The 25,647-nt window shown below is 41.5% G+C and overlaps 1 protein-coding gene across 1 annotated transcript in view; it reads left to right on the top strand.

The window, feature by feature from the left end:
- GPR158 (G protein-coupled receptor 158) overlaps positions 1 to 25,647 on the top strand; it is a 336,112-nt gene that overhangs the window by 279,383 nt on the left and 31,082 nt on the right. The window contains exon 7 of the mRNA XM_054020723.1: positions 19,071 to 19,309. Coding sequence (XP_053876698.1) covers positions 19,071 to 19,309 — 239 coding nt within the window. The remainder of the gene's footprint in view (positions 1 to 19,070; positions 19,310 to 25,647) is intronic.

The following is a 25,647-nucleotide window of genomic DNA, read 5'->3' on the forward strand; positions in this document are numbered from 1 at the left end:
AAATTCACAGCCATGAAAAACTCGTCACGGACCATGAAATCTGGTCTCCCCCCGTTAAATCTGGTATTTTGTGTGCTTTTACGCTATACTATACAGATTTCACGGGGGGAGACCAGCATTTCTCAGATTGGAGGTCCTGACTCAAAAGGGAGTTGCAGAGAGGTCACAAGATTATTTTAGGGGGGTCACGGTATTGCCATCCTTACTTCTTCGCCACCTTCAGAGCTGGGCTGCTGGAGAGCAGCAGCTGTTGGCTAGGCGCCCAGGTCTGAAGGCAGCGCCCCATCAGTAGCAGCACAGAAGTAAGGGTAGCAGTACTGAAACCCCCCCCACACACACACAATAACCTTTTGACCCCCCACAACTTCTTTTTGGGTCAGGACCCCTACAACTACAACACTGTGAAATTTCAGATTTAAATAGTTGAAATGATGACACTTATGATTTTTAAAATTGTATGACCATGAAATTGACCAAAATAGACCATGAATTTGGTAGGGCCCTACACATGAGCGTAGAAAACATAGCCCTCCTCCTATCACAGTCACAGCTCTGTCACACACCTCAAAATAATCCACAGATCTCTCAAACATACCTCTACCAAGCAGTGCTAACCACTGCGTCCACCATTCAGTACAGCTATAGCTGAATCTGACCACACTCACTTTACCTGGGGTGCATGCAGATAATACATACCAAGACTGATCTCATACCCCAGCTCGCCCCGACAATAGCCTTTGTAATAAAACCCCTGTGCCCTACTAATTATATAACATACACAATTCTGCACTGAAATGTTGCAAACACAAAAATAAGCTATTGAGTTCAATACAAAGGTAGCTGGGTGAAATTTAATGGTCTGTCTCATACAGGAGGTCAGACTAGATGATCTAATGGTCCCTTCTGGTTTTAAACTCCATGAATCTCTGAAACACAAGCTCTGCTGTCAGTGTTAATTTGGGTCAGCATGGATAACTAAACTTTTTTTGTGAATTAAATTTCACATTCATGCCAATCTTATTTACCGACCTACACCTTTTCCCAGCTAATGATTATCTTCAAAGTAGCTCTGAAAATGTAAGTGGTTTAAATCTATTTGCAAACTCATAGTACTGGAAGAATCAGGCCATCTGCCTCAAAAATAACCATGGAAAATAGTTATCTATATGTGTTTCTAGTTAATACTTCTCTGACTTACCACGAAAACCAGTCTTGTATAGCAATTCAGTAGTTTTATCAGTGGTAACAACTATATTGTGACTACATTATTAGCTAATGCTGTGATGTTAAGTCGACACTGTACCAATCTGTGCATTATCAAATGTGCTAATTGCAGGGCCGGCTCTAGGCACCAGCCCAGCAAGCAGGTGCTTGGGGCGGCCAAGGGGAAGGGGCGGCACATCAGGCTGTTCGGCAGTGGGTCCCTCTCTGGGGGAAGCACCTGCCGCTGAATTCCCGACGAAGAAGAAAACAGTGCGGTGGAGCTGCCGCCAGAGTGCCACCGATCACAAATTTGACCGCGGCTTTTTTTTTTTTTTTCCTGCCTCTTGGGGCGGCAAAAACCCTGGAGCCGGTCCTGGCTAATTGGTTACTTCCTGAGACATAACCAATCTACTCTAAATATATTAGATCTCTGGATTGTACCACAAAGTCCAAAACATTACAGCCTCAGATGCTGGAAGAAAACAATTCAGGACTGCAGGGATATTATATACTAAAGAGATTCTTCAGTGTCTATCAAATCAGACCCAGGTATCTAACTTTATGTTTTTTTCTACAAATAATCTGCCATCTTTTTTAAAAAAATTAAATATGAACAAAAAAATATTTTTAAAGAAATAATTTAAAGCTTTTTACTATCACTGAATAATTAGAACATTGGCATTTTTTAGATTGCTAGCAAATATATTCTTAAAAGAATACATTGTCTGTCTTTCCATCCATTAAATCTGTATTCTATAAAGGGTGAGTAGGCTTTGTAAAACAAAAAAGCTCTTAAACAGTTGTTGGACTCCTTCTATGAGGAAAAAAAGGATTATTTTTTTAAAAACGAAAACTTTCCTGCTCCAATTCAAGGAACACAATAATGAACCTGAAGATTTTGATATAGAGGGATTCACCCTGGAAGCCTCAACCATTATTTTCAGTTTTAAACCCCAACGTTTCATCTTATGTGGACTCCCTAACTTCTAGGATGACTGAACAGTCATCCTGAGTTACCACAGTGTGGGAGATAGTGAATGGCATGAAACCTATAATGGCTAGTACTTGAAACATGCCCAAAATCATAGCTGGAGGAACACTACTTCTGTGACTAGCTTCCTAGGGTGTCTACACTGCAATTAAAAACCTGAGACTGTTCCATGCCAGCTGATTTGAGCTTGCGGGACTCGGGCTGCATGGTTGTTTAATTGCAGTATAGATGTTTGGGCTCAGGCTGCAGTCCAAGCTCTGGGACCCTTCCACCTTACTGCTGTCTAACTTGCTGTGGCTGGATACAGCTCAAGAGCAATCAAATGTACAAAGAATTGGCACCTTGCCCTGTTACCATCAGAGAGGTTTGGTCTGTAATCATTCAGTTGGATTACTACACAAAGTCAGAATCATTGATATAGTTTGCAGTGTGTCAGCTGGAATACACAAATCACAAGGCCTTTATTTCCCAAGACTATTTAAAATAACAACAACAATAACAACAAATCCCACCCCACCCATGTACCAAGAATTTTTGATTGATTGCTAAATTACTAGAGGATCGGTGGTAGTCTTTCATCTAGCTAGTGGTATGGAAAGTGCTATGTGAGGGGAAAGTGTTTCTCACTGAGGTGGTGTTTTGAGGGTTTCATTGTCTTCTATGGAATAATCCATTTTGGAGGTCAGTGTTGGATTGTTAAACTATTCTCTGCTTTGAGCAACAAGGAGTGTAGATTTTCCATTGGTATTCTGTCTTCCATGTTCAAATAGATGGTACTGACGTTTTATTCTCTATTTCATGCTATATGGAACATTTAGCAATGTACTAAATTGAAGGAGCCAAATTCAGTGATGGTGTAAGCAGTTTTAATTCCACTGAAGTCTCTAGGGCAGAAGGTGATCCAGTGTCTGAACATTATTCAGCTCCCTTCCTCCCCCCCCCCCCTTTTTTTTTTCTTCGTATTGAAGCATGATCATTAGCATTTAGGGTTTGCTGTTTCTCTGATGAGGCTATTCTTAGCTAGCCAGTTTATCTCTTTCTAAAAATGTTTACTGTGGCTGGCAATATAGTGATAGCAATTAATTTATTTTTTGTACTGTGCCTACTCAACAGAGCAGTGGCAGTTTTTGCTTGCTTTCTCATTGCAGTCTTTCTCTTAACTTCTGCTCTCTAAAACACTTTTTTCTTTTCATTCTTTTTTATTATCATAAGAATTTCATTTTCCATAATCAGATGGGTGGATCTGTGACTGTGCAAGGCATTCCTTTAGGTGACTGCATAAGTGTGTCTCATAGATATCATTCAGCCAGCAGTGTGCCAGAACCTTCTCTATCTTTTATGCTTTGTCCATGATTTAAATACATTTATATTTTGGTAGTTGTACATGCCATTAGCTTATTGGTTAATAGCTTGTGGCTCTCTTTATAAAGGTACGTCTACACTTGCGACTGTACATAGTTATGTGTGTGTTGTTATGTTATGCGCTCCTTGTTATCCACATCTGAAGCCCTGAAGTGTGTTCCTGAAGGACAGTGTAGTGTGCAATAGCTAGCACGCATGAAGAGTGTGAGTGTATGCACGCTTCTGCTGTGGCATGGCACTGTACCCATTCTACAGTGCAGTGAGGATGGGGGCAGGATCGTGTATCAGGTCATGGGTATCAGTAGTTTTCCAGGGCCATTCCCACAATGCTTTGATCCATTTGCTTCCTGACCCTTACTCAAAGGTATAAAGATTCCTGACTACCTCCTCCCCTACCCCAACTCCCATTTCCAGCAGTAGTAGTAACCTGTGCTGAGCCCTTCAGAACAGTTTTCTGCTAAAATCTATTGATCAATACAGGTGATCATGGTCTGAGAGTAGCTGCCTGGTCTCTGGAGCATACCCAGGTGCTGATCAATGTGTGGTCAGAGTACACCGTCCTCTGCGACTTCTCCCAGGTCAGCAGGAACATTCACCTGTACCGGGAGATTTCGAGGAGGCTGGCATTCACCGGACTCCGTCCCAGCACCAGGAATGCATGAAGCTCCCCAGGCTTTTGTAATTGAGGGTGAAGGACTCCAACAATCACTCTGGGAAGGGACCTAACATATGCCCTTGCTTCAATGAGCTGGACCAGTTGCTCTCCAAGGCTGTGAGTATGGAGCCTGAAGACTCACAGACCCCTCCTTAACCCCATTGGCCTCATTATACAATGAGACACTGATGAGGGGCAGAATCAGGAGATTGTAGGGACCCGGGAGGGAGACATGGAGGAATAGGAGCACGTGATCCTGCACCTACATGGGGGACCCAAATGAGGAAGTCCACCCTGAGAAAGTCCAAGAGACACTGCAAAAAACACTGGTAAGTTTTACAGTGGATGGACCCCCACCTTCCCTGCCAACATCCCCTCTTGATCTGGTGCCATATGCCTCAGTACACCCTGCACTACCACACCACATCCCCGCACCACCCCGACATGGTCCCAGGGTGACACATGTGGGAGAGAGGGAGTAGAAGGGTTTAAAAGAGTCTGGGTGGAGAAAGAACAGTTTCATAACATTTATGGTTGTGCAAAAACCCAATACCACCCCTCTCCCACTCTGATGTTCACTCCCCTTCCCCTTACAAACAGGAGCCATGTGGAAGTAGAGTGGGTGTGACTGGTGGCTTGTGCGCAGGCCCACCTAGGTGCAGAAAGGGAAACGGAACCATTTGATTGTCTGAGGAAAGTCTGTCCTCTCCCCATGCAGAGCCATTCTGCAGGATCTGGAGAAGCCAGGGGGCGTAAAATATCCACTCTGACGGTTGCATATACACAATTCTGTGTCCCATAGCAGTGCAGAGGCTCTGGCTTGTGGTGTTAATCCAAAAATTCAGAGAAGAAAATATACTTCTGGAGTCACTCTGTTTCCCTGTCCCTTTCAGTGCTGGTCGCTGGACACCGAGGCTGGACTTTTTGGTGATGCATGGGGGTTGGGGGTGGGTGGATGTTTTCTATGATTTTCTGTTCCTCTTCCATGGGCACACTCTGTCTGCTAGCATAGAATGTAGTTGGTTTTCTCTCAAACTGACACCCAGCCTTGTAAGAATAATTCAGCAAATTTGTAGTATAGTAGCAATTCAAGCTGGTTCTTTAGGTTTAATGGCAGGGCAAATGTACTTGGTCCACCTTGGTAGCTCACCATACCCCTTCACTCAGCAATATGTAGAGGGGTGATCATTAGCAGAAACATCTCTGTGGCATAGGTGGTTGGGTAGAAAACCATCTCTCTCTTCTATTCCAGTACCTTCAACTGCTATGTTCTCCAAGTGATGGAAGAACATAGCAGTTCTCCAGAGTTCTCCAGCCTTTAAGGAAGAAAAAGGTGACTGATAACCTTACCAGTGAAGGAACCAAACCACACCTCAGCTGTCCCCTTGATGCACTGTAAACATCACAACAATTTAATAAAAGTAATGCAAGTAGCTTACTATTTTTACCCTCAACTGCTTCCCCATGAGCTGCAAAAGTAGTCTGAAGGAAGGAGGCTGTAACAGAAACATTCCTGGGATGTTAAAAAGTATCAGTATTGTTGCTTTTGGCAGCACAATTATGTTATCTAGTGGGATTTCTTAGGTTTCTTCAAAGGAGAAAGTAAATACAGTGCTAGTCAGGTGTTCAACTTGCCAGGATATTCCAATGCTGACAGGAACCCATTTTGCTGGGACAGCAGGAGCGGCAACACAGTGACAGCAGAGGAAGATGAAGAAAGACGCTGAAAGACAGACTCATTGGCATAGAGAGGTGTCAGGAACAGTTTGAATTCCTTTGGGCAAAGGAGGATCGGGCTTTTAGGCAGAAGGAATCTCTCATGAACTGCTTCCTGGAGTATTCCCAGAAGGAATGGGATCATACACTCATGCAGTCCGTGGTACAACTCGTGACTTTTTGGGCCCACCTGCCTCGCCATTGCTCCTCTCCCGGAACAGGCAGCACCTCCTCCTCCTCCTCCAGCTGCTATCCAGTGTGCTGCCAAGGTGGTGAATTCCACCTCCTACCCCTGCCGGTGAGGAGCATCCTGGACTCTCGGCACCACATCCACCTCAGTCACCCAAGACCCTCTCAGGAGAACAATGAGCCTAGTGCAGTCCCTGTAGCCCAGTCACGCTCAGCCTTCACCTCAAACCCCACACAGACAAGTCTGTGTTTGTTCTGCCCACACAATATTCCACAGCTCGTTCTCCCTTGTCAGGGCAAGGAGGAGGGGAAGGTGGAGGAGATGTGTCCACAGACATTAATGTTTGCCCACTTCTCTGGGAATTTTTTTTTTTTTTTTTGGTTACTGTTCAATATTTGTATGTAAATAAAAGTTACTGTTCACTTCACTTGTGTGTGCACCTTGTTTTCTGAATGTGATCAAATGGTTCATCCTAAAGGTTTAGGATGGAGTAGCAGAATTCACAAGACATGACTGATTTCTTAAAAGTCTGGTGCCATGGAAATGCAAACAGTTTCCTCCCTCCGACAACCCCTTCCCTCCAGTGCCTATGAATTTGTCATTTTTTAAAAACAAGTGTTCATGACAATGAAGTAAGCCATGAAATAACTGTTGCTGTTCAAAGCACCAGAATGAAATCCAGAAGGCAAGTTAAGTGAATCATATTTATGTCTTTATTAATAATTTAAGTGATAATACAGACAACGGAAACAAAACTAAATTAACATTGAAGATATCTGACACTGAGCAATGCTTTTACAACTCATCCTACTCAACCCTTACCAAATAGTCATCGGTTCTTGAAACCATGGTAGTGTTTGTGCCCAGGGAGTAATCATGTATAGCACCTGATAAGTGCTGTAGGCAATGGTGTCAGAAAACATTGTGAGGAAGGGATGTGTGAAGTCCATCTCAAAGCCTTACAGAACTTTAAAAAAATTACTTTAATAATGCTTAAGTAGGGCCCTATGAAATGCGTTTTATTGTGGATTTTCAGATTTATTATTTTCTTCTGTTTTTTTTCCTTTGAAAAAAAATTAATTCCATCTTTATGGGTTTGTTTAATCAAAATTGTTTGGTACATTGACAACAATTAGCCTTACTATGAATAATAAAAATGTTCAGAATTGTATTGCACATGGGAAAAAATGATTTTACAAAGAAATCCTACAATTTAAACAAAACATCCTGCAGATATACAGTATATGGTAAAAATTACACATTTGAAATGATTTTTTTTAAAGTAGCGCTCGGTAACACTGCTGAACAGTGTGTGTGTGTGTGTGTGTATGTGTGTGAGAGAGAGACAGACAGACAGAACCCAAGAGTGTGTGTGTGTGTGTGTGTGTGTGTGTGAGAGAGAGAGAGAGAGAGAGAAACTGTGTGTTGGGGGGAGTGTGTGTGTGTGTGCATTGGGGGAGTGCGCACGCCTGAGTGAATGTGTCTACACACTGTCTCTGTAAGCAGGGTACCCACCGGTCTTAACACTTGTTCAGAGAGCAGCCGGCAGCACCCACTCCTGAGCCAGAGGCTGGTTCACAGACAGGCCCCCCCGTGTCCCCCGTCCAGGTCAGTGGAGACCGGATACATCACTGGAGGGAGGGGGACACCCCAACATTAGCCCCTCCCTGGCTCTGTTCAGGACAGCAGTTCAGGAGGCTCCTGATCCAAAGCAGCTTGATTGTCGTACATGCGGCTGCTGCAGGTAGATCAGCCTTGCAGCCCGCCCTGCCTGCCTCCTGCTGTGGTCCTAGTGCTGGGGAGAGCAAGATTCTGTGAGTCTGTCCGTATTCTCGTTAATGCAGATTTCATAGAGCCCTACTTAAGTTCTCTCTATAAAGCAACCCGAAGAAGAGCAGTTAACATATAACAAAAACATTGCTCAATGAGGCCCTTAAAGTGCGTTAAAACTCTCCTCAGCACAAAACCATGGCCAAAATGTGTTACCCTTGAGGACCCTCTGCTGATTGTCTGCTTTCAGTTAGTATATCAGTGTCAGCTGCAGGTGATTGAAACCCACCGAGGTGGCTCACAACAGAATTATGTCACAATACTCTAGTAGGTTTTTCAGCACCACTATAATGTAACAATAGTATTCCTAGGTTAAGTCCCAAGTCACATTCTGACTCCCCTCTGTTCCAACATGTACGCATCCCAGCCCAGGGTCCTAACAGTGGTGGAGTGGTCAGCCACGGGGTTAGCGGGGATCCACCCACAACACGCTGACCAGCTCCCAACCACACTGTTGCCTGGTTTCCCTGGGCTGCTTCCTATTCTCCCCCTTGGGTGTACCTGTGTCTGTCATCTCAGGGAGCTCTGGCCAGTCTGTAGGTGGCAGCCCCAGCATCTCCTCAGCGTCTCAGTCAGCCGGCAGCCCGAGGAGATCCGGCCAGTCCTCAGGTGGCAGCCCTGGCAACTCTTCAGCGCCTTGGTCGGCCAGCGGTCCTGGGAGCTCCGGCCAGTCCTCAGGAGGCCTCCTCTGCATGCTCCAGCAGCAGGCGGGATGCATCCATCTCCTCTAGTGGCTCTAGCCCAACTGAGCTGCAGGGCCTGCCTTTTGCACTTCCTGTTCATATCCTGCCCTTACGCTTCTGGCGGGGCAGATGTGGTTCTCCCGGGGACGTGTTGTGATCCCTCCCTGTCACTCTCTGAGGGAGGCCATGCCTTCTCGCTAGAAAGCCATATGCTGTTTTTGATGTATGTATATAGCTTTGTATGTGGAATGAGGATGGAATGTTACCCAGTGCATTAAGTGTGTGTAATGTTTTACAATACTAAATATTATTACTAAAGAGAAATAATGTACCTGGAGTGCATCTGAGAGCGGAATTTTCCCACTGTGTTACTGAACTGATTTGTGCCTTCACTACACTTCTGATCAAAGCATAGAAGATCTCATAGCATCAGTTAAATAACAGATATTCTAAAGGATTGAAGATCCTGAGAAGAAGCCTGAGGCAGTGTGCTTACTGCTAGAACCACTGTTCATTAATTTCTTTGCACCTCCCCTCCATATCCTTGCACTAACATACATAAAGATCAAGAATAGTTATTTCAGAATAGGCACACCTTTAATGCTGAGTTACTGTCAGTAGATAATCCTGTCAGGTTGTCTGAGATTCCTGGCAGTATATACATAGCTTAGAGCAGTGAGTCACTAGGTCATGAGAAAGAAGCCCGAAGCTTGTACTTGCTAAGAGATGCAACTTTTCTCCTGAATCATTTTCACCAAATTTAAATTCAGACAATTTTAAAAAATAAAAACTGGTTTCAAGGAGAGATCCTCTATGATATTCATAAGGCATATTAATTCATGATTAACCTAATTAGTGAGTGGATCTTCCTATTGCTACACACATACACATAGTAAATACAACTGGAAGAGCATTTATCTGACAGTAAAACATTGAATCTTAAGAAAGGATTCATTATCTCCAGACATTACTGAAACAAGACAATGGTTATGATCTAAATTTTCAAATCTTTTCTTTAATTAAAGGTTGCATGTTATTTGAAACTGCAGAAAAAAGTGTAATTAATGTAATTCATCTCCTCCAGAGTTTGAATTTAATTGATCTGTTTAAATAACAATACCATTAGTTGATAGTGTGCATAATTTATGGAGAAGTACGTTACAGACAAACACAGGGGTATTGCACACAGCTGTGTACCTTACTGCCAACACTTCACAAGCCAAGCCGAGGCTAATCAGAGCAGAACAATCCATCCCTCTGCAACAGCTTTTCAGATGTTTGTATATATATACAGTATTTCTGAAGTGATTCTTGCTCTTTTTTTTATTTTAGTATTTTAACTAGGGGAACTGAATTCCTCTGATCCTTCCATTTTTGACTCCATCCTGGCCAACATTTCTTATCTGCACTGTATGAGTTATTACTAAGCACATAATGGCTGCTTCATTTTCTGCAGTGTTCTTGGGGAATGCTTAGAGAGAACAATAAATAAATAACTTGGAATTTATGGAGAGGAAGTTCTGTAATAGTGAAATGATATTAGTTAATGATCATGTATGTGTGCCTTCTAAATAATCTGATACAGTATCTACAGCCCATTTCTTTCTCAAATGGGGCTGCTTCAAAGCAGTGTGTTTTAAAAATGGAAGTGTTAATGCTGGATTTAAGCAAAGTAGATTTAGTCTCGGATCTATTGGTATTAACCACTGCTCGTTTCAAAGAACTAGCTTATATTGTTAAATACGTTTCTTTAATCTTGTCTGACAAGGTTAGACCTCTCAGTAAAATCTTATAATCATGTAGGTATGTGCAAGGAAAACAGAACGTGGCTCTAGGAGTAAATGAATTGCACTCTATTTTTCATATAACAGTAAGCATTTGAGTTTTCATAGTAATCACTGAGTTCATAGATCCTACTATGATTACAAGCCTGAATTTTGCAATGGGTTGCATTAACTCAACTAATTTATTCCATTAGAAGATTCAGTAAAAGAATTGCATTAAGTTATGATAATAGCACTATTAGTGTTTTTCAATACTATTATCCAAAGCAATAATAAATCAGAAGGGACCAGTTAGAATTGAGATGATTTAGTGGTTGATTTAGTGCAGAAACTTGCTATTTAATTTGAGCATAGGAAAGTCAGTGAATTAAAATAGCAGTTTATTTTAGAGTTATGATATCTGTCTGTTACACCATAGGTAAATTAACAATTAACATGTCATATCAGCCATATATAAAACAAGACAAAAAGTAAAAACAGTTAAGTATCCCAATACATACTTTTCTTGACTCTCTTGTTGTTTTTTCTTCTGTTGCTAAAATATTATTTAATGTTTGTCAAATAAAATTTATTTTTAAAAATAAAGCAAAATACCAGCAAGATAATTTGCAAATATGCAACTGATAAATATTTTAGTTCCCACAATAAATCTGGTGGCGGAGTGAAATATACGGTATTTCACCACCTAACTTGTGGTTAGTGAACTAGTCTTTGGTTTCTGACTCAAAATAATACCTTATTCAATTACTCTATAGTGCTTTCCATCAAAGGACCTCAAAGTGCTTTACAATCCTTAGTGAACTAAGCCTCACAACATCCTGTGAGGTAGGCAAGTGCTGCTGTTATTAATGTTGCCAGCTCTTAAAATGTTATCACAAATCTCATGATATGTGGTATTTTTCTTGAAGTCCTAACTCCTGGAGTATGTGAACGCACAAGAATCTCTGCTTTCATTTTTTAAAAAAGTAAATTTCTAGCCATCATGATTGTGAAGAAAATGTGAGCCAAGTGAACCATAGTGGCTCAAAACTTAGAAGGCAAATAAAAAGTACCCATATTTATTATTTTAACACCTCCGGATTTATAAGCCAATCTTATGAGTTTTGGGGGTCTGACTCATGATTTTTGATCAGTTGGGGTTGGAAATTCTTTGTTATTAAATGACAACAGTGTGGTTGCACTGTACAACATATATAAATAAAATTAGTCCCTGTTCTAAAGATCTGATGCCTTGATCCAGCAAAGCAATTAAGCAAATGCTTAAGACAGAATTCACTGGAAAACCCAGAGAAGGGAATAACTGTGTTTAGCGTCTATACTGTATGTTGTTATTAACTCCTTTCTTGAGGCACTGTGGAAGAAGCGAGTCTTTAGAAGTTGTTGTTATCCCCATTTAACAAATGGAGAAACCTGAGGCACAGAGAAGTTAAGTGACTTGGCAGGGGTCACATTAGAAGTCAGTGGCATAGCCGGGAACAGAAACTATATCTCCCTAGTCCTGATGCTGTGAATTAGCCATACCATCCCTGCCACCAGCAGTATGTGAACATATATACTACAAATAAAAACATATGTCACAGCACTGACGTTTTGACCACAAAATAGTTAATAGTACCCTAAGATTGACCAGTGGAAAAATATCTCTGACTCTGAAGAAGCTTATTATAACTGTCTATATATATTTTCAGCAAAAGCGAATGTCTGTGGAGAGCAAACCTACTGCTTTCATTCACCAAATTACGTTAAATTAAAATTGGTGGGTTCAGTTCAACACAAGTTGCAATCCTGCAGTTTAGTTGGAGTGATGAGTTCAAATCCATAAACTCCACGTGAACCTAGTTTTGAAATGAAGGATTTGAAAATGTGCTGAACTATGGTGAGAGGAGATTAACAGGCAGGCATTACTCAGATCTATTTTCACAGTATAAGCTTCCTGATAAATAGTGACCTTGAGATCTTTTGTACTGCCAATTCTGAAAGTCTTTGGTAAGGGTAAAGAAGTGAATGGCTTTAGATTTACAAAAAGATAATGATCACCTGATGATTTTTAGAAGCAAATAATTAGCTTAGCCAGTGCTTGTGTAGCCTGAAGGATTTATAGTTGTTAGACCAAAGCACTAGAAGAAAGAGCCTTAGGGATTTGTGAACTTAACGTTTCTACAACAAATCACCTTCAGTTTGAATGGGGGGAAAGGGTTGGACTGGATTGGGTTGCTTATGGAAAAGGAGGTTTGAGGAGCTGAAACACAGAATTCATTTTTAGCAGGTGAAGTATGTAGAATCATTTCAAACATGTCTGCCACAGAGAAATAATGGAAGTGATTATGTTAACAAAAGTAGCATCGGTGGCTCAAGGACATGAGTCAAAGACATGACAGAGGCTCTCTTGGCAGCAGGTGTTTTTCAAAATTCTAGGAATTTTAGACAGGACATTATTATTGACAGCTCTAGATGTTGAAGAAGCAGAAGTAACTATGCAGCTTAACCCCAAAGGTGAAAAGTTGACAGACTGTAGTCTTGCTGCTACTAATCATTTGAGAATGGTTTGACTGGGTTCCTTATTTAACAGCGTAAATAATAGTTGTATATGCTGTGATAGTTCTGAGTGATAAGATAACTTTACAGTTAAGGGGTCAAATTCTGTGCTGATTCATATCATGTGCAGTCCTATTGATTTCAGTGGGATAGTCTGGGGTGTTAGTACAGAAACTGATCCATGGGGTGGTTTATTTCCATTAGGAGATATAATTAATGGATAGCGGACACAGATTCCATACTAATGAGATCCAATATGGTCCGCATTATTGAAACCTGGTTATGTGTCACGGCAGGTCCTGTGTTGATTCTTATTACCCCTCAATCCCAAGATAGTCAGTACAACACAGACCCAGATCCAGAATGGACAAAACCAGAGGAGGAGCAGCCATTTGTCCATTTGTGATGAGGGTGGGATATCTTGGCAATATGGTAATAAGCAAACTACAGTGCTTCAAAAACAACATTGGCGCAGTCCAGTCTCCTCTGGAATGGAGGACAGCAGCCACCAGAACAAAAGCATGCAGCACAAGAGTGAGCTGGGAAATGGGGAGACTCAAGGGACAAACAAACCTCATCTGATCTGTCAAAGACTCTCTAGCTGTACTCTTCAGAGTCAGCTCCACACACTGAAACATTTTGATCAGAATTCCACAAGAAAATCAGCTTTCTTCAGAGGGCCCATTTTACATTTAACTTTGGCTTGAAATTTCAGACACAGAGATGAAAGATGAATACAAAACATGTCTACAGCATGTGAAAATACTGTCATCTAGGTGACACTGATTTAATTTAAGAAAATAATAATCAGTTTGCTCATTCCAAATCTACATGTGGATGGATTGACAAGATCTAGTTTAAATTAATACATTTCAATGAAAGCAAATAAAGTATTTTTAATAATTCCATATTATTAAAGTTGCATGATACTGGGCTCAGTCCTTCTCCCATTAAAATCAGTGGGAAAATTTGCCACTGATTTAAATTAGATAAGTATTGAGCCCCTTTTTGCAATCTCCTACCACTAGCCTCCTCTTGATTCCTGCATGTGAACTCGCCTCCTTCCTTTAAACTTTCCTCACCCTAACCCACATACATAGAAATTATGGCACATAAATTATTCCCTACACTCTTAATAGAACTTTTGTCAAAGATTCTCAAAATTGCCTTAATAATGATCCTCTGGCTCCAGTAGAGTATTCCAAAATCCAATCCAATAGCCTTCTGTGTGTGGTATAAACATTAATATTTATTTACAGATACAGTACAATAGCTACACTTAATGTAGGATGAGAACAGGGAGTAGAAAACCCTCAGGAGATATGGGGGAGGACTTGTACAGAAATAGCATATAGATTAGGACCATGTTTAGATCCTAGATTTATGTGCTTGCAAAGGTAGTTGTTATCATGCATTAAGAAAAAAAGAAATCCCACCCCTCCTTAATAACATTTCTCTGTTTCCTCTGAGTCACACTTTGTCTGACAAGTTTGGGCTGGTCTGGTCTCTTATAATAGAAGTCCTCTTTAAATCCGGGGTAAGGAATCATGGAAACAATGTCTATTTAAAAGCCAATATGATTTGTTAGGAAACACATAATTGAATTCCCCGATCATTCAATTCTTTAGTCTGTTTGATCAGTAATTCATTAAGGTATCACCAGTATATCCTCAAATATGAACATTGCCATTTATTACCCCCCAGACAGGTCATTATAAATTTTGGACCAAATCCTTCTTTGGCTGGAGTGGCTATACTGCTCTAAGGATCTGATTGTACAGGTCTTCTCTTTCAGTGGGTCTAAACTTGGGTCAGTGAGGGGCTTGGGTCTCTGATGCTCCCTTATCACCTCCAAGTGAGAGAGACGAAGCAGCAGCTCACCAAATCCTGAAACGTCAATCCCACAGGAAGTCTGTTGGAATGCCTAAGATGTGTGGTCACCTGATTGGTTTGCACCCACTACTTGAGCCAGGAAATGACTGGGGTGGGCTGTCTGAGCAACCATATGGATTTTCTGTTGCTGCTGCATCAGACCCCACTCTTGCCTGTTTCCTGCAATCTGCATCCAACTCTTGTTCCCACTTCCTGCTCTGCTCCCGTCCTGTTCCTGGTTCATGCCTTGCTCCTGCCCTTGTCCTCAATTCCTGCCTCATGCCTGATCCTTGCCTTTTCTCTGGTTTGCGCCCCTATGCTCTGCTCCTGACCATTAGCTACCAGTCCCAGCTCTGAGTCTGGACCATTTTCTGGCTACCGGCCCACAGCTCAATTCCTAACTTCCACTCTGACCCTTGGCTTGGCTCCTGATGCCAGCTCCAGCTCTGACTCACTAGGTCTGACTGCCTATGATCTGGTCCCTAACAGCTGGATTGGGGGAACAGATGGGAGGAAGGCCTGTTCCCCTACTCCTAGTGGGCCCATGCAACAGCTAGGTAGAATATTCAAGGCAATGTTGAGCAAATTAGCCCACTGGAGCTTCACAGCCCCAAGAGTCTCTCTTCCCTTAACCCAACACCCACTCAGCAAAGGCAAGCATTTGATCCTAAATAGCAATGCAGGGGTAGTGGTAACCAATTTACAGACAAAATTAAAATGCTGACCCATTACTCATTTATAGTCTCTAGATACTGCATCTATTCCATGTACCAGCTGGTTTTGCCTTCTGTTCTCTGTTTGTTTGAAGCATGCAGTCATCTCCAATGCACGCTTTACTTCAGGTTACAGCGACTACTTTTATTTGTTAACTGCTGACATCTTGGCCCAAAGAGTCAGTCTAAAGGACAGACACAGAGAAGACAAAGTGGGATATCCAGATGAGGGGCATAATTTAAGTTTTTGAGTTTTTTATTGTTATTGTGAATGATAGATGTAAATTGTTGCTGGGTCACTGGTGTCCTAGTTCTCCATGTTTTTCCAACAGTTCTGCTGACATCATGGTAAGAAACACTATAAGAATGTTCTAGAAATTCTGGCGTCTCCTGTATTTCTTTTGGCGTTTGCAATGCTCTTGCACAAGTAGAATTGTGAGAAGATCATTTTGAAAAGTTTTTTCAGTAGTAGATTGAGCTGTTGTCCAGGACTGCTAATATAGTGCACTGGAAGAGCAGTGGGGTGTCTCCATATTTTCAAGGTTATGCTCTTCTCTAGAGCAACATTTTTGTGCCATCTGTTCTATGTCATGCGTTGGGATTTTGTGGTTCCCAATGAGTCAGAGGCTGAGCAGAATCAAGGGACTTCGATGCGATATGATTCAATTCAATTCAACAAGGCTTTATTCAATGTGCACAAAGGGAAAGCCCCTGGTACAAAAATCAGGCAGAGTCCCTCCAGCAAGGAGCCCCTCCCATTGCTATTTTATAGCACATGGCACTTACATAACAAGTTACATAACACAAACATCTAACCAATCAGATTTAACCTTTCCATATATGGATTTATTTATCACATGCTCATAGTCCTTCATTCCACATGCTGAGCTCATCCCCCTCCCCTGGCCTTCTCTAGAATGTTCCTAGGGTGGTGAGCCACCGCATGTTTCCCTATGCATAAGCATCCTGCAAACCACATTTTATCCAAAGTGAACACAAGCATATCCTTCACATGCAAAAAGTGATGGCAAGCTCAGCTGTACTGAAAATAGCAGAACCTGAGGCTGAATCTCCTCAATCTACATTTCTTGGACTTCTCTGATGGATGCGACCTTTTAAAAACTTTACTTTAAAAACAGTCCAGTAAGTAGAAAATGTGTGTCTGGTCTTCAGCTGATGTAAATTGACATAGTTCCATTGACTTCATTGGAATTATACTGATTTAAACATGCTGAGTAGCTAGCCCGAGATACTGTGTTTCTCCAGTGAAAATAGCCAGCAAACTTTGCCTCCCATAGGGAAGTCTGGTCAGCAATACACTCTGCCCCCTTCTTAACCTTTTTCTCATCTTTTAATGTGTGTAAATATAGCTTTTATATCACAAAAATCAACAAATTGTTTAACGGAGCTGTTTGACAGGATGACTCAGAAAAGCCATACAATCATAGAAATTAGAAATTAAAAAGAATCACTCAGGTAGGTCATTTTATACATTCAGCTGCCACTGCAGGACTGTTCATGCTGTTGCCTCTTTGGACCCATGCAGTTAATCAATATTTGGGGGCTTGCCAGGTTGTTTCCTTTAAGAGGAGAAACTGATTATACAAGTCAGGTATTCTGTTTACAGGGAATGTACATGAAGTCCTGTTTCCCTGAACACAGCAGGAAGCAAACAGCTGGGAATTTTCTTGCTCACAGTTTCCAGACCTGCCTCTCCAGCCAGTCCTGTGCCCCAATGAGCTCTGTCCCTCTAGTCCCTCTCAGAGCTACTTTCATCCCTGCTTCTCTCGCTGTGTGCTGCCTTTCTGCCAGCTCTCAGCCTCTCAGGCTATGTGTACTCATCGAGCTAGTGTGAGTATAAATAGCAGGTAGCTGTAGTAGCACAGGTAACTGCAGCAGAGACACAGTTTAGCCGAGTATGTATATGCCTGAAACCGGGGGTTTCTTGGGCTGCTACCCATGCTACCCACTGCTATTTATACTCATGCTAACTCCATGAGAGCTAGCACAAGTATGTGTGCACAAGCAGGGGAATCACATCCCTTGCTCGTACTGTAGACATACTCTCACACAACACACAACCAGTGAGTCGCCTTATCCCTGTGTTTGCAGCTAGTCCAGGTGAAACCCCTCAGAACACATGGCTTATCTCTGCTCAGGCTTCACCATATGCCAATTGCTTTGAGCAGTAGCTTCAACTGTCTTCAGCTATTTTACTGCATAAAAGGGCTAATTGCTCTTTCCATTTAGCCTAAAGGAAGGATGGTTAGCACACCGATCAGCTTTAATGAGGTCTGTGATTGTCTATAGATCAAAGACCAACTTGATAGTAGCCATTAATACCTTCCAGAATAACAGTATACAGCATGTCTCCAGGGCTCTGTCCAATCTAGTTTTAAGTGATCACACAATACAGCTTCCACCAATTCCATTGGGAAAGTATTTCACGGACAACAGTCATTGAGCTGGTGTTGGAAGAAATTTGACATGTCCTGACTCATCACAACCAAAACAGGTTAACATTGGCTTTCAATATTATCTAAAAATTTGACTTTGAAGAGCCAAAAGAGATAGAAAAGGAAATTTGCTAGTATAATTCTCAAATCGTTTATAAGTAATGCTTCCATAATTCTCAAAGCTTCATATCCTTCATGCTATAAAATTTTTCTTGAATTGTGGTCTAATTTATAGCCTTCACATTCCCCCAGTTATGCAAGAAAAGGGTGCTTATTTTTCCTCCCCGAGGAACTCCATGTTGTTCAGTGGCATTCACCCTGCAGGGCAGGAAATCCCTTGGTCAGGATAAATTTTTAAGGGTCCAGGAATTGTAGCAAGCTCCTTCTAAAAATGAGAATGCAAGATTAGTTTTTGGTTGATAAAGGTACAGGGAATTTGTGTGTGACTCACCCCTGTGAAAATTGTTATCTGTCCTGATCCTGTCTCTCTTTCTGTCTGAAGTGTTTTAGAATTTGCATCAAACATAAAATATTTAGTATCTGAAAAGAGAGAACTGAATATCACATCTATAAAACAAGGAAAGATTAAGGAGTATGCCTCCATATGGTGTAGCTGTTGGGAAGAAAACAGCTGAATAATGTTGAACTTCTTGAGATCTCCAAGTTCACCTAACGTGCAGTGTTAAACTTGTATTTATGGTCAAACTGTGATTTAAGCTCTAGCACTTCTTCCTTACTAGACTCTATTCTATTCTTTGTTAAGAAGTGCCAGTTACATTTACTCTCTCTTCTGTAAAAGTAAATATAGATGCTAATCTTGAAGTCAAATTGTATTGCTGAATATCAAGGGTTGCTCATATGACGAGACTCAAGACAGAAGACTTAGTATATTTTTGCTCTTCATTTGTAGAAAAAAATTCAACTCTGATTAGGGAATTTGGACACAAAGTTTGCTTTAAAAATTACTGGTCAAATACACTAATTCTTGTTGACTGGCAGTCTCTAATAACAATCAGTTCGATTTAAATATAATACATGTGAAAGTAATGATGCTTCAAATGTCATTCTTTGGTTTTACAGAGTTTTGAAGGTATTCCTGTCCCAAACTGCTCAACGTATTCCATACATGACAGGTGGCCGAGTGATGAGGATGCTGGCTGTAATTCTCCTGATAGTCTTTTGGTTCCTGATCGGCTGGACTTCTGCAGTCTGCCAAAACTTGGAGAGAAATATTTCACCCATTGGCCAGGGGCAAACATCAGACCACCTGATCTTCAATATGTGCCTCCTAGACCGCTGGGATTACATGATGGCTATTGGTATGTTGACTTTTTGGCTTGTCTCTTAATTTTTAAATAAAGCTTGTTTCCTTTACAAAAAACAAAACCAAACCTCTCAAAGCCTTTGTCAGACCTTGGAGCTTCACCTGAAAAGCATATAGGAAAATGAAATAACTAGGAGTCAATTAATTCCAGTTAACTCACGCGATCAACTCAAAAAAATTAATCGCAATTAATCGCAGTTTAAATCACACTGTTAAACAATAGAATACCAATTGAAATTTATTAAATATTTTTGGATGTTTTTATACGTTTTCAAATATATTGATTTCAATTACAACACAGAATACAAAGTGTACAGTGCTCACTTTATATTATTATTTTTTATTACAAATATTTGTATTGTAAAAATGATTAACAAAAGAAACAGTATTTTTCAATTCACCTTATACAAATACTGTAGTGCAATCTTTTTATCGTGAAAGTGCAACTTACAAATGTAGATTTTCTTTTGTTACATAACTGCACTCAAAAACAAAACAATGCAAAACTTAAGTACCTCCAAGTCCATTCAGCCCTACTTCTCGTTCAGCCAATTGCTAGGACAAACAAGTTTGTTTACATTTACAGATAATGCTGACCACTTCCTATTTACAATGTCATCAGAAAATGAGAGCAGGTGTTCGCATAGGACTTTTGTAGCCAGCATTCCAAGATATTTACATGCCAAATATGCTAAACATTCGTATGCCCCTTCATGCTTCGGCTACCATTCCAGAGGACATGCATGCTGATGATGCTTGTTAAAAAAAATAATGCATTGATTAAATTTGTGACTGAACTCCTTGGGGAAAAATAGTATGTCTCCGGCTCTATTTTACCTGCTTTCTGCCATAAATTTCATATTATAGCAGTCTCGGATAATGACTCAGCACATGTTCATTTTAAGAACATTTTCGCTGCAGATTTGACAAAACGCAAAGAAGGTACCAATGTGTGATTTCTAAAGATAGCTACAGCACTCGACCCAAGGTTTAAGAATCTGAAGTGCCTTCCAAAATCTGAGAGGGATGAGGTGTGGTGCATGCTTTTAGAAGTCTTAAAAGAGCAATACTCCGATGCGGAAACTACAAAACCCAAACCACCAAAAAAGAAAATCAACCTTCTGCTGGTGGCATCGGACTCAGATGATGAAAACGAACATGCATCGGTCCGCACTGCTTTGGATTGTTATCGAGCAGAACCCGTCATCAGCATGGAGGCCTGTCTTCTGGAATGGTGGTTGAAGCATGAAGGGACATATGAATCTTAAATGCATCCGGCATGTAAATATCTTGTGATGCCGACTACAACAGTGCCATGAGAATTCCTGTTCTCACTTTCAGGTGACATTGTGAACAAGAAGTGGGCAGCATTATCTCCTGCAAATGTAAATCAATGTGTTTGTCTGAGTGACTGGCTGAACAAGAAGTAGGACTGAGTGGATTTGTAGGCTCTAAAGTTTTACATTGTTTTTTTTTTTTTTTTTGAATGCAGGGTTTTTTTTGTACATAATTCTACATTTATAAGTTCAACTTTCATGATAAAGAGATTGCACTACAGTACTTGTATTAGGTGAATTGAAAAATACTATTTCTTTTGTTTTTTGCAGTTCAAATATTTGTAAACAAAAATAAATATAAAGTGAGCATTGTACACTTCCTATTCTTTGTTATAATTGAATTCTATATATTTGAAAACATCCAAAAATATTTAAATAAATGGTATTCTATTATTAACGGTCCAATTAATTGTGCTTAATTATTTTAATCACGCGATTAATCATGATTAATTTTTTTAATCGCTTGACAGCCCTAGAAATAAAACTTTTTAAATGCACTGAAAGGTGAAACACAATCCAAAGATTTTGAATATTATATCATTTTCAAAGGTGTGTAACTTTGACTACAACAACAATGTGATCTGGTGCTCGTGAAAATAAGAGCTTTGAAACCAGGAAGGTCCTACCTACTGCATCCTCTTTAGACTGACAAAGTATGGAGAAGCCTTTTATTTCTGTTCTATCAGATCTGGATAGATCACCCTTGTGTGAACTGGGCTGATTTAGGAGCATGAAGTGATGACATGTTAAATGTTTGTCGAAACTGCCAACTTCATTTATTTATTTATTTATTAGGAGTGTTACTATTCCTGCAGTGGGTATGAGATGGTTCCAAGGCCACCCCATACCATCTCTCTACTCCCTCTCATCTGCCCCTCTTTCCTTTGAGTGAGATCTCTGGGTCAGTCAGAGACAGCCCTTAGATACCTAATTTCTTTGTTAACATTCTAGCCAATGGCCTGCAGACCATATGGTGCTGGTGGGTAGAAACTGGCACTCAGAACATTTGATAATATAGCAGGTAAATCACTACTTTTGGAAGTACTGTCTAAAGTGTTTCAGCGTGGTAGCCGTGTTAGTCTGTATCAGCAAAAACAACAAGGAGTCCTTGTGGCACCTTAGAGACTAACACATTTATTTGGGCCTACGCTTTCGTGGGCTAAAACCCACTTCATCAGATGCATGGAGTGAAAAATACAATAGGCAGGTATATATATTACAGCACATGAAAAGATGGGAGTTGTCTTACCAAGTGGGGGGGGTCTGTGCTAACAAGCCAATTAAATTAAGGTGGAAGTGGCCTATTCTCAACAATTGACAAGAAGGAATGAATACCAAGGGAAGGGAAGTCCCTTTTGTAGTGCTAATGAAGTCAGTGCAATCAAGGTGGCCCATTTCCAACAGTTGACAAGAAGGTGTGAGTATCAGCAGAGGGAACATTACTTTTTGTAGTGACTCATCCACTCCCGGTCTTTATTCAGGCCTAATTTGATGGTGTCCAGTTTGCAAATTAATTCCAGTTCTGCAGTTTCTCATTGGAGTCTATTTTTGAAGTTTTTTTGTTCAAGAATTGCCACTTTTAAGTCTGTTATTGAGTGTCCAGGGATATTGAAGTGTTCTCCTACTGGTTTTTGAATGTTATGATTCCTGATGTCAGATTGGTGTCCCTTTATTCTTTTGCGTAAAGACTGTCTGGTTTGGCCAATGTACATGGCCGAGGGGCATTGCTGGCACATGATGGCATATATCACATTGGTAGATGTGCAGGTGAATGAGCCCCTGATGGTGTGGCTGATGTGGTTAAGTCCTATGATGGTGGCCGTTGAATAGATATGCAGACGGAGCTGGCAACGGGGTTTGTTGCAGGGATTGGTTCCTGGGTTAGTGTTTTTGTTGTGTGGTGTGTGGTTGCTGGTGAGTATTTGCTTCAGGTTGGGGGCCCCTCTGTAAGTGAGGACTGGCCTGTCTCCCAAGGTCCGTGAGAGTGAGGGATCGTCCTTTGGGATAGGTTATAGATCCTTGATGATGCACTGGAGAGGTTTTAGTTGGGGGCTGTTACTTTCTTTGTTGGGCCTGTCCTGTAGGAGGTGACTTCTGGGTACCCTTCTGGCTCTGTCAATCTGTTTCTTCACTTTGCCAGGTGGGTACTGTAGTTTTAAGAACGCTTACGTTGATAGAGATCCTGTAGGTGTTTGTCTCTGTCTGAGGGATTGGAGCAAATGCGGTTTTATCTTAGAGTTTGGCTGTAGACAATGGATCGTGTGATGTGGTCTGGATGAAAGCTGGAAGCATGTAGGTAAGTATAGCAGTCAGTAGGTTTCGAGTATAGGGTGATGTTTATGTGACCATCACCTACTTGCACTGCAGTGTCCAGGAAGTGGATCTCTTGTGTGCACTGGTCCAGGCTGAGGTTGATGGTGGGGTGGAAATTGTTGAAATCCTGGTGGAATTCCTCAGGGGCCTCTTTCTCATGAGTCCAGATGATGAAGATGTCACCAATGTAGCGCAAGTAGAGTAAGGGCACTAGGGGACGAGAGCTGAGGAAGCGTTGTTCTAAGTCAGCCATAAAAAATGTTGGCATACTGTGGGGCCATGTGGGTACCCATAGCCATGCCGCTGACTTGAATGTATAAATTGTCCACAAATCTGAAATAGTTTTGGGTGAGGACAAAGTCACAAAGTTCAGTCATCAGGTTTGTCATGACATTATCGGGGATACTGTTTCTGACGGCTTGTAGTCCATCTTTGTGCGGAATGTTGGTGTGGAGGGATTCTACATCCATAGATTCTTCATCTATAGTGGCCAGGATGGTGTTTTCTGGAAGATCACCAATGGATTGTAGTTTCCTCAGGAAGTCAGTGGTGTCTCGAAGATAGCTGGGAGTGCTGGTAGCATAGGGCCTGAGGAGAGAATCCACATAGCCAGACAATCCTGCTATCAGGGTGCCAATGCCTGAGATGATGGGGTGTCCAGGATTCCGAGGTTTATGGATCTTGGGTAGCAGATAGAATACCCCCAGTCGGGGCTTTAGGGGTGTGTCTGTGTAGATTTGTTCCTGTGCTGCTTCAGGGAGTTTCTTGAACAGATGGTGTCATAGGTCAGGGGCTGGAGCACCCACAGGGAAAAATTAGTGGGTGCTCTGCACCCACCAGCAGCGAAGCTCCCCACCCAGCCTCCCCTCTGCCTCCTCCTCCTCCTCCCCTGAACACACTATGTCCCTGCACCTCCGCATACCTCCCAATGCTTGTCGCCGCCAAACAGCTGTAGCAAGCTCCGGGAGGGAGGGGGGAGAAGCGGGAACGTGGCACGCTCAAGGGAGGAAGCGGGGCTGGGGCGGGGATTTGGGGAGGGAGTCGAATAGGGGCAGGGAGCGGGCGGAGCTGGGACAGGGACTTTGGGGAAGGGGTTGGAATGGGGGCGGGAGGGGGCTGGGCAGGGGTGGGGTTGGGGCGGGGCTGGGAATGGGGGGGGGTCGAGCACCCACCGGCGCCAAAAGAAGTCGGCACCTATGGATGGTGTCATTTCTTTTGGTAACACTCAGTGGGATCAGAGGATAATGGCCTGTAGAATATGGTGTCAGAGAGTTGCCTAGCAGCCTCTTGTTCATATTCCAGCCTAGTCATGATGACTACAGTACCTCCTTTGTCAGCCTTTTTGATTATAATGTCAGAGTTGTTCCTGAGGCTGTGGATGGCGTTGTGTTCTACACGGCTGAGGTTATGGGGCAAGTGATGCTGCTTTTCCACAATTTCAGCCCGTGCACATCAGCAGAAACACTCTATGTAGAAGACCAGTCTGTTGTTTTGACCTTCAGGAGGAGTCCATGCAGAATCCTTCTTTTCATAGGAAGGTTTCTGTGGGTTAGTGTGCTGTTCAGTGGTGTGTTGGAAACATGCCTAAAGTGTGTTGCATTATCCTATGCAATATAATAAAGTGTGACGGATGATGTAAAAGGAAGTTCTCCAGTAATCCCATGTTTATAAAACTCAATAATCATCAGACATCTCTCTTTTAAGTTCAATAACAAGAGGGGGAAATGTGAAGCATTTGTTGTTGTCACATATTAAGCTAGTTTGTCCCATAATTTCATTGCTTATCAGGTACAATAGTATATTAGAACATTCCTCCTGCTCTTCTACTGGTATCAAGTATCAGAGGGGTAGCCGTGTTAGTCTGAATCTGTAAAAAGTAACAGAGGGTCCTGTGGCACCTTTAAGACTAACAGAAGTATTGGGAGCATAAGCTTTCGGGGTAAGAACCTCACTTCTTCAGTCTTGCATCTGAAGAAGTGAGGATCTTACCCACGAAAGCTTATGCTCCCAATACTTCTGTTAGTCTTAAAGGTGCCACAGGACCCTCTGTTACTTTCTACTGGTAGTTATTACAGAATGGTAAACAAAGATCTTTATTTTCCTGGTTTTGTACCCACAATAGCAGCCTGAATTACAGTATTCACACAGAAAAATATGAATAGCCAATGTGATTACCAAAGCAAATGGCAAATATTCCCTCTGCCTGGAGTTAAAAATTGACAAGGAATGTATTTCAAGATGCATATACATCTAGATTTGTTGATGGCTATCAAAGTGCATCAGATAGGAATGAAGATAAAACTGGAATATAAGCCTGAACAAAAAGGAAAAGTAGAAATATCTTGTGTTTTTATCATTTTGCCTGTTAACCCAAACTACATGTGCAAATATGTTCGTACAGATATCCCTAGAATCCTAGAATCAGTATCACAGATACTAGAAGATTACAGATGCAATACAATTACACACACTGGAAGATTTGAGTGGTAACTAAAGATCTGAAAAGCTCTTGACCAACTGGATGTGTTTTCAAAACCAGGATACTTCCTTTCTGGGACTTGGCAGGAGAAATAATACATAGTGTGGAACCTCACTAATTCACACCATTGACTGGGAGTTCCATTGCTAATTATTACATTTTATAAATTAGCACGTGTGAAGATATTTGATTAATAATAATAAA

The sequence above is a fragment of the Malaclemys terrapin genome, chromosome 2 (assembly GCF_027887155.1).
Source record: "Malaclemys terrapin pileata isolate rMalTer1 chromosome 2, rMalTer1.hap1, whole genome shotgun sequence".
In the NCBI taxonomy this organism is placed as follows: domain Eukaryota; kingdom Metazoa; phylum Chordata; order Testudines; family Emydidae; genus Malaclemys; species Malaclemys terrapin.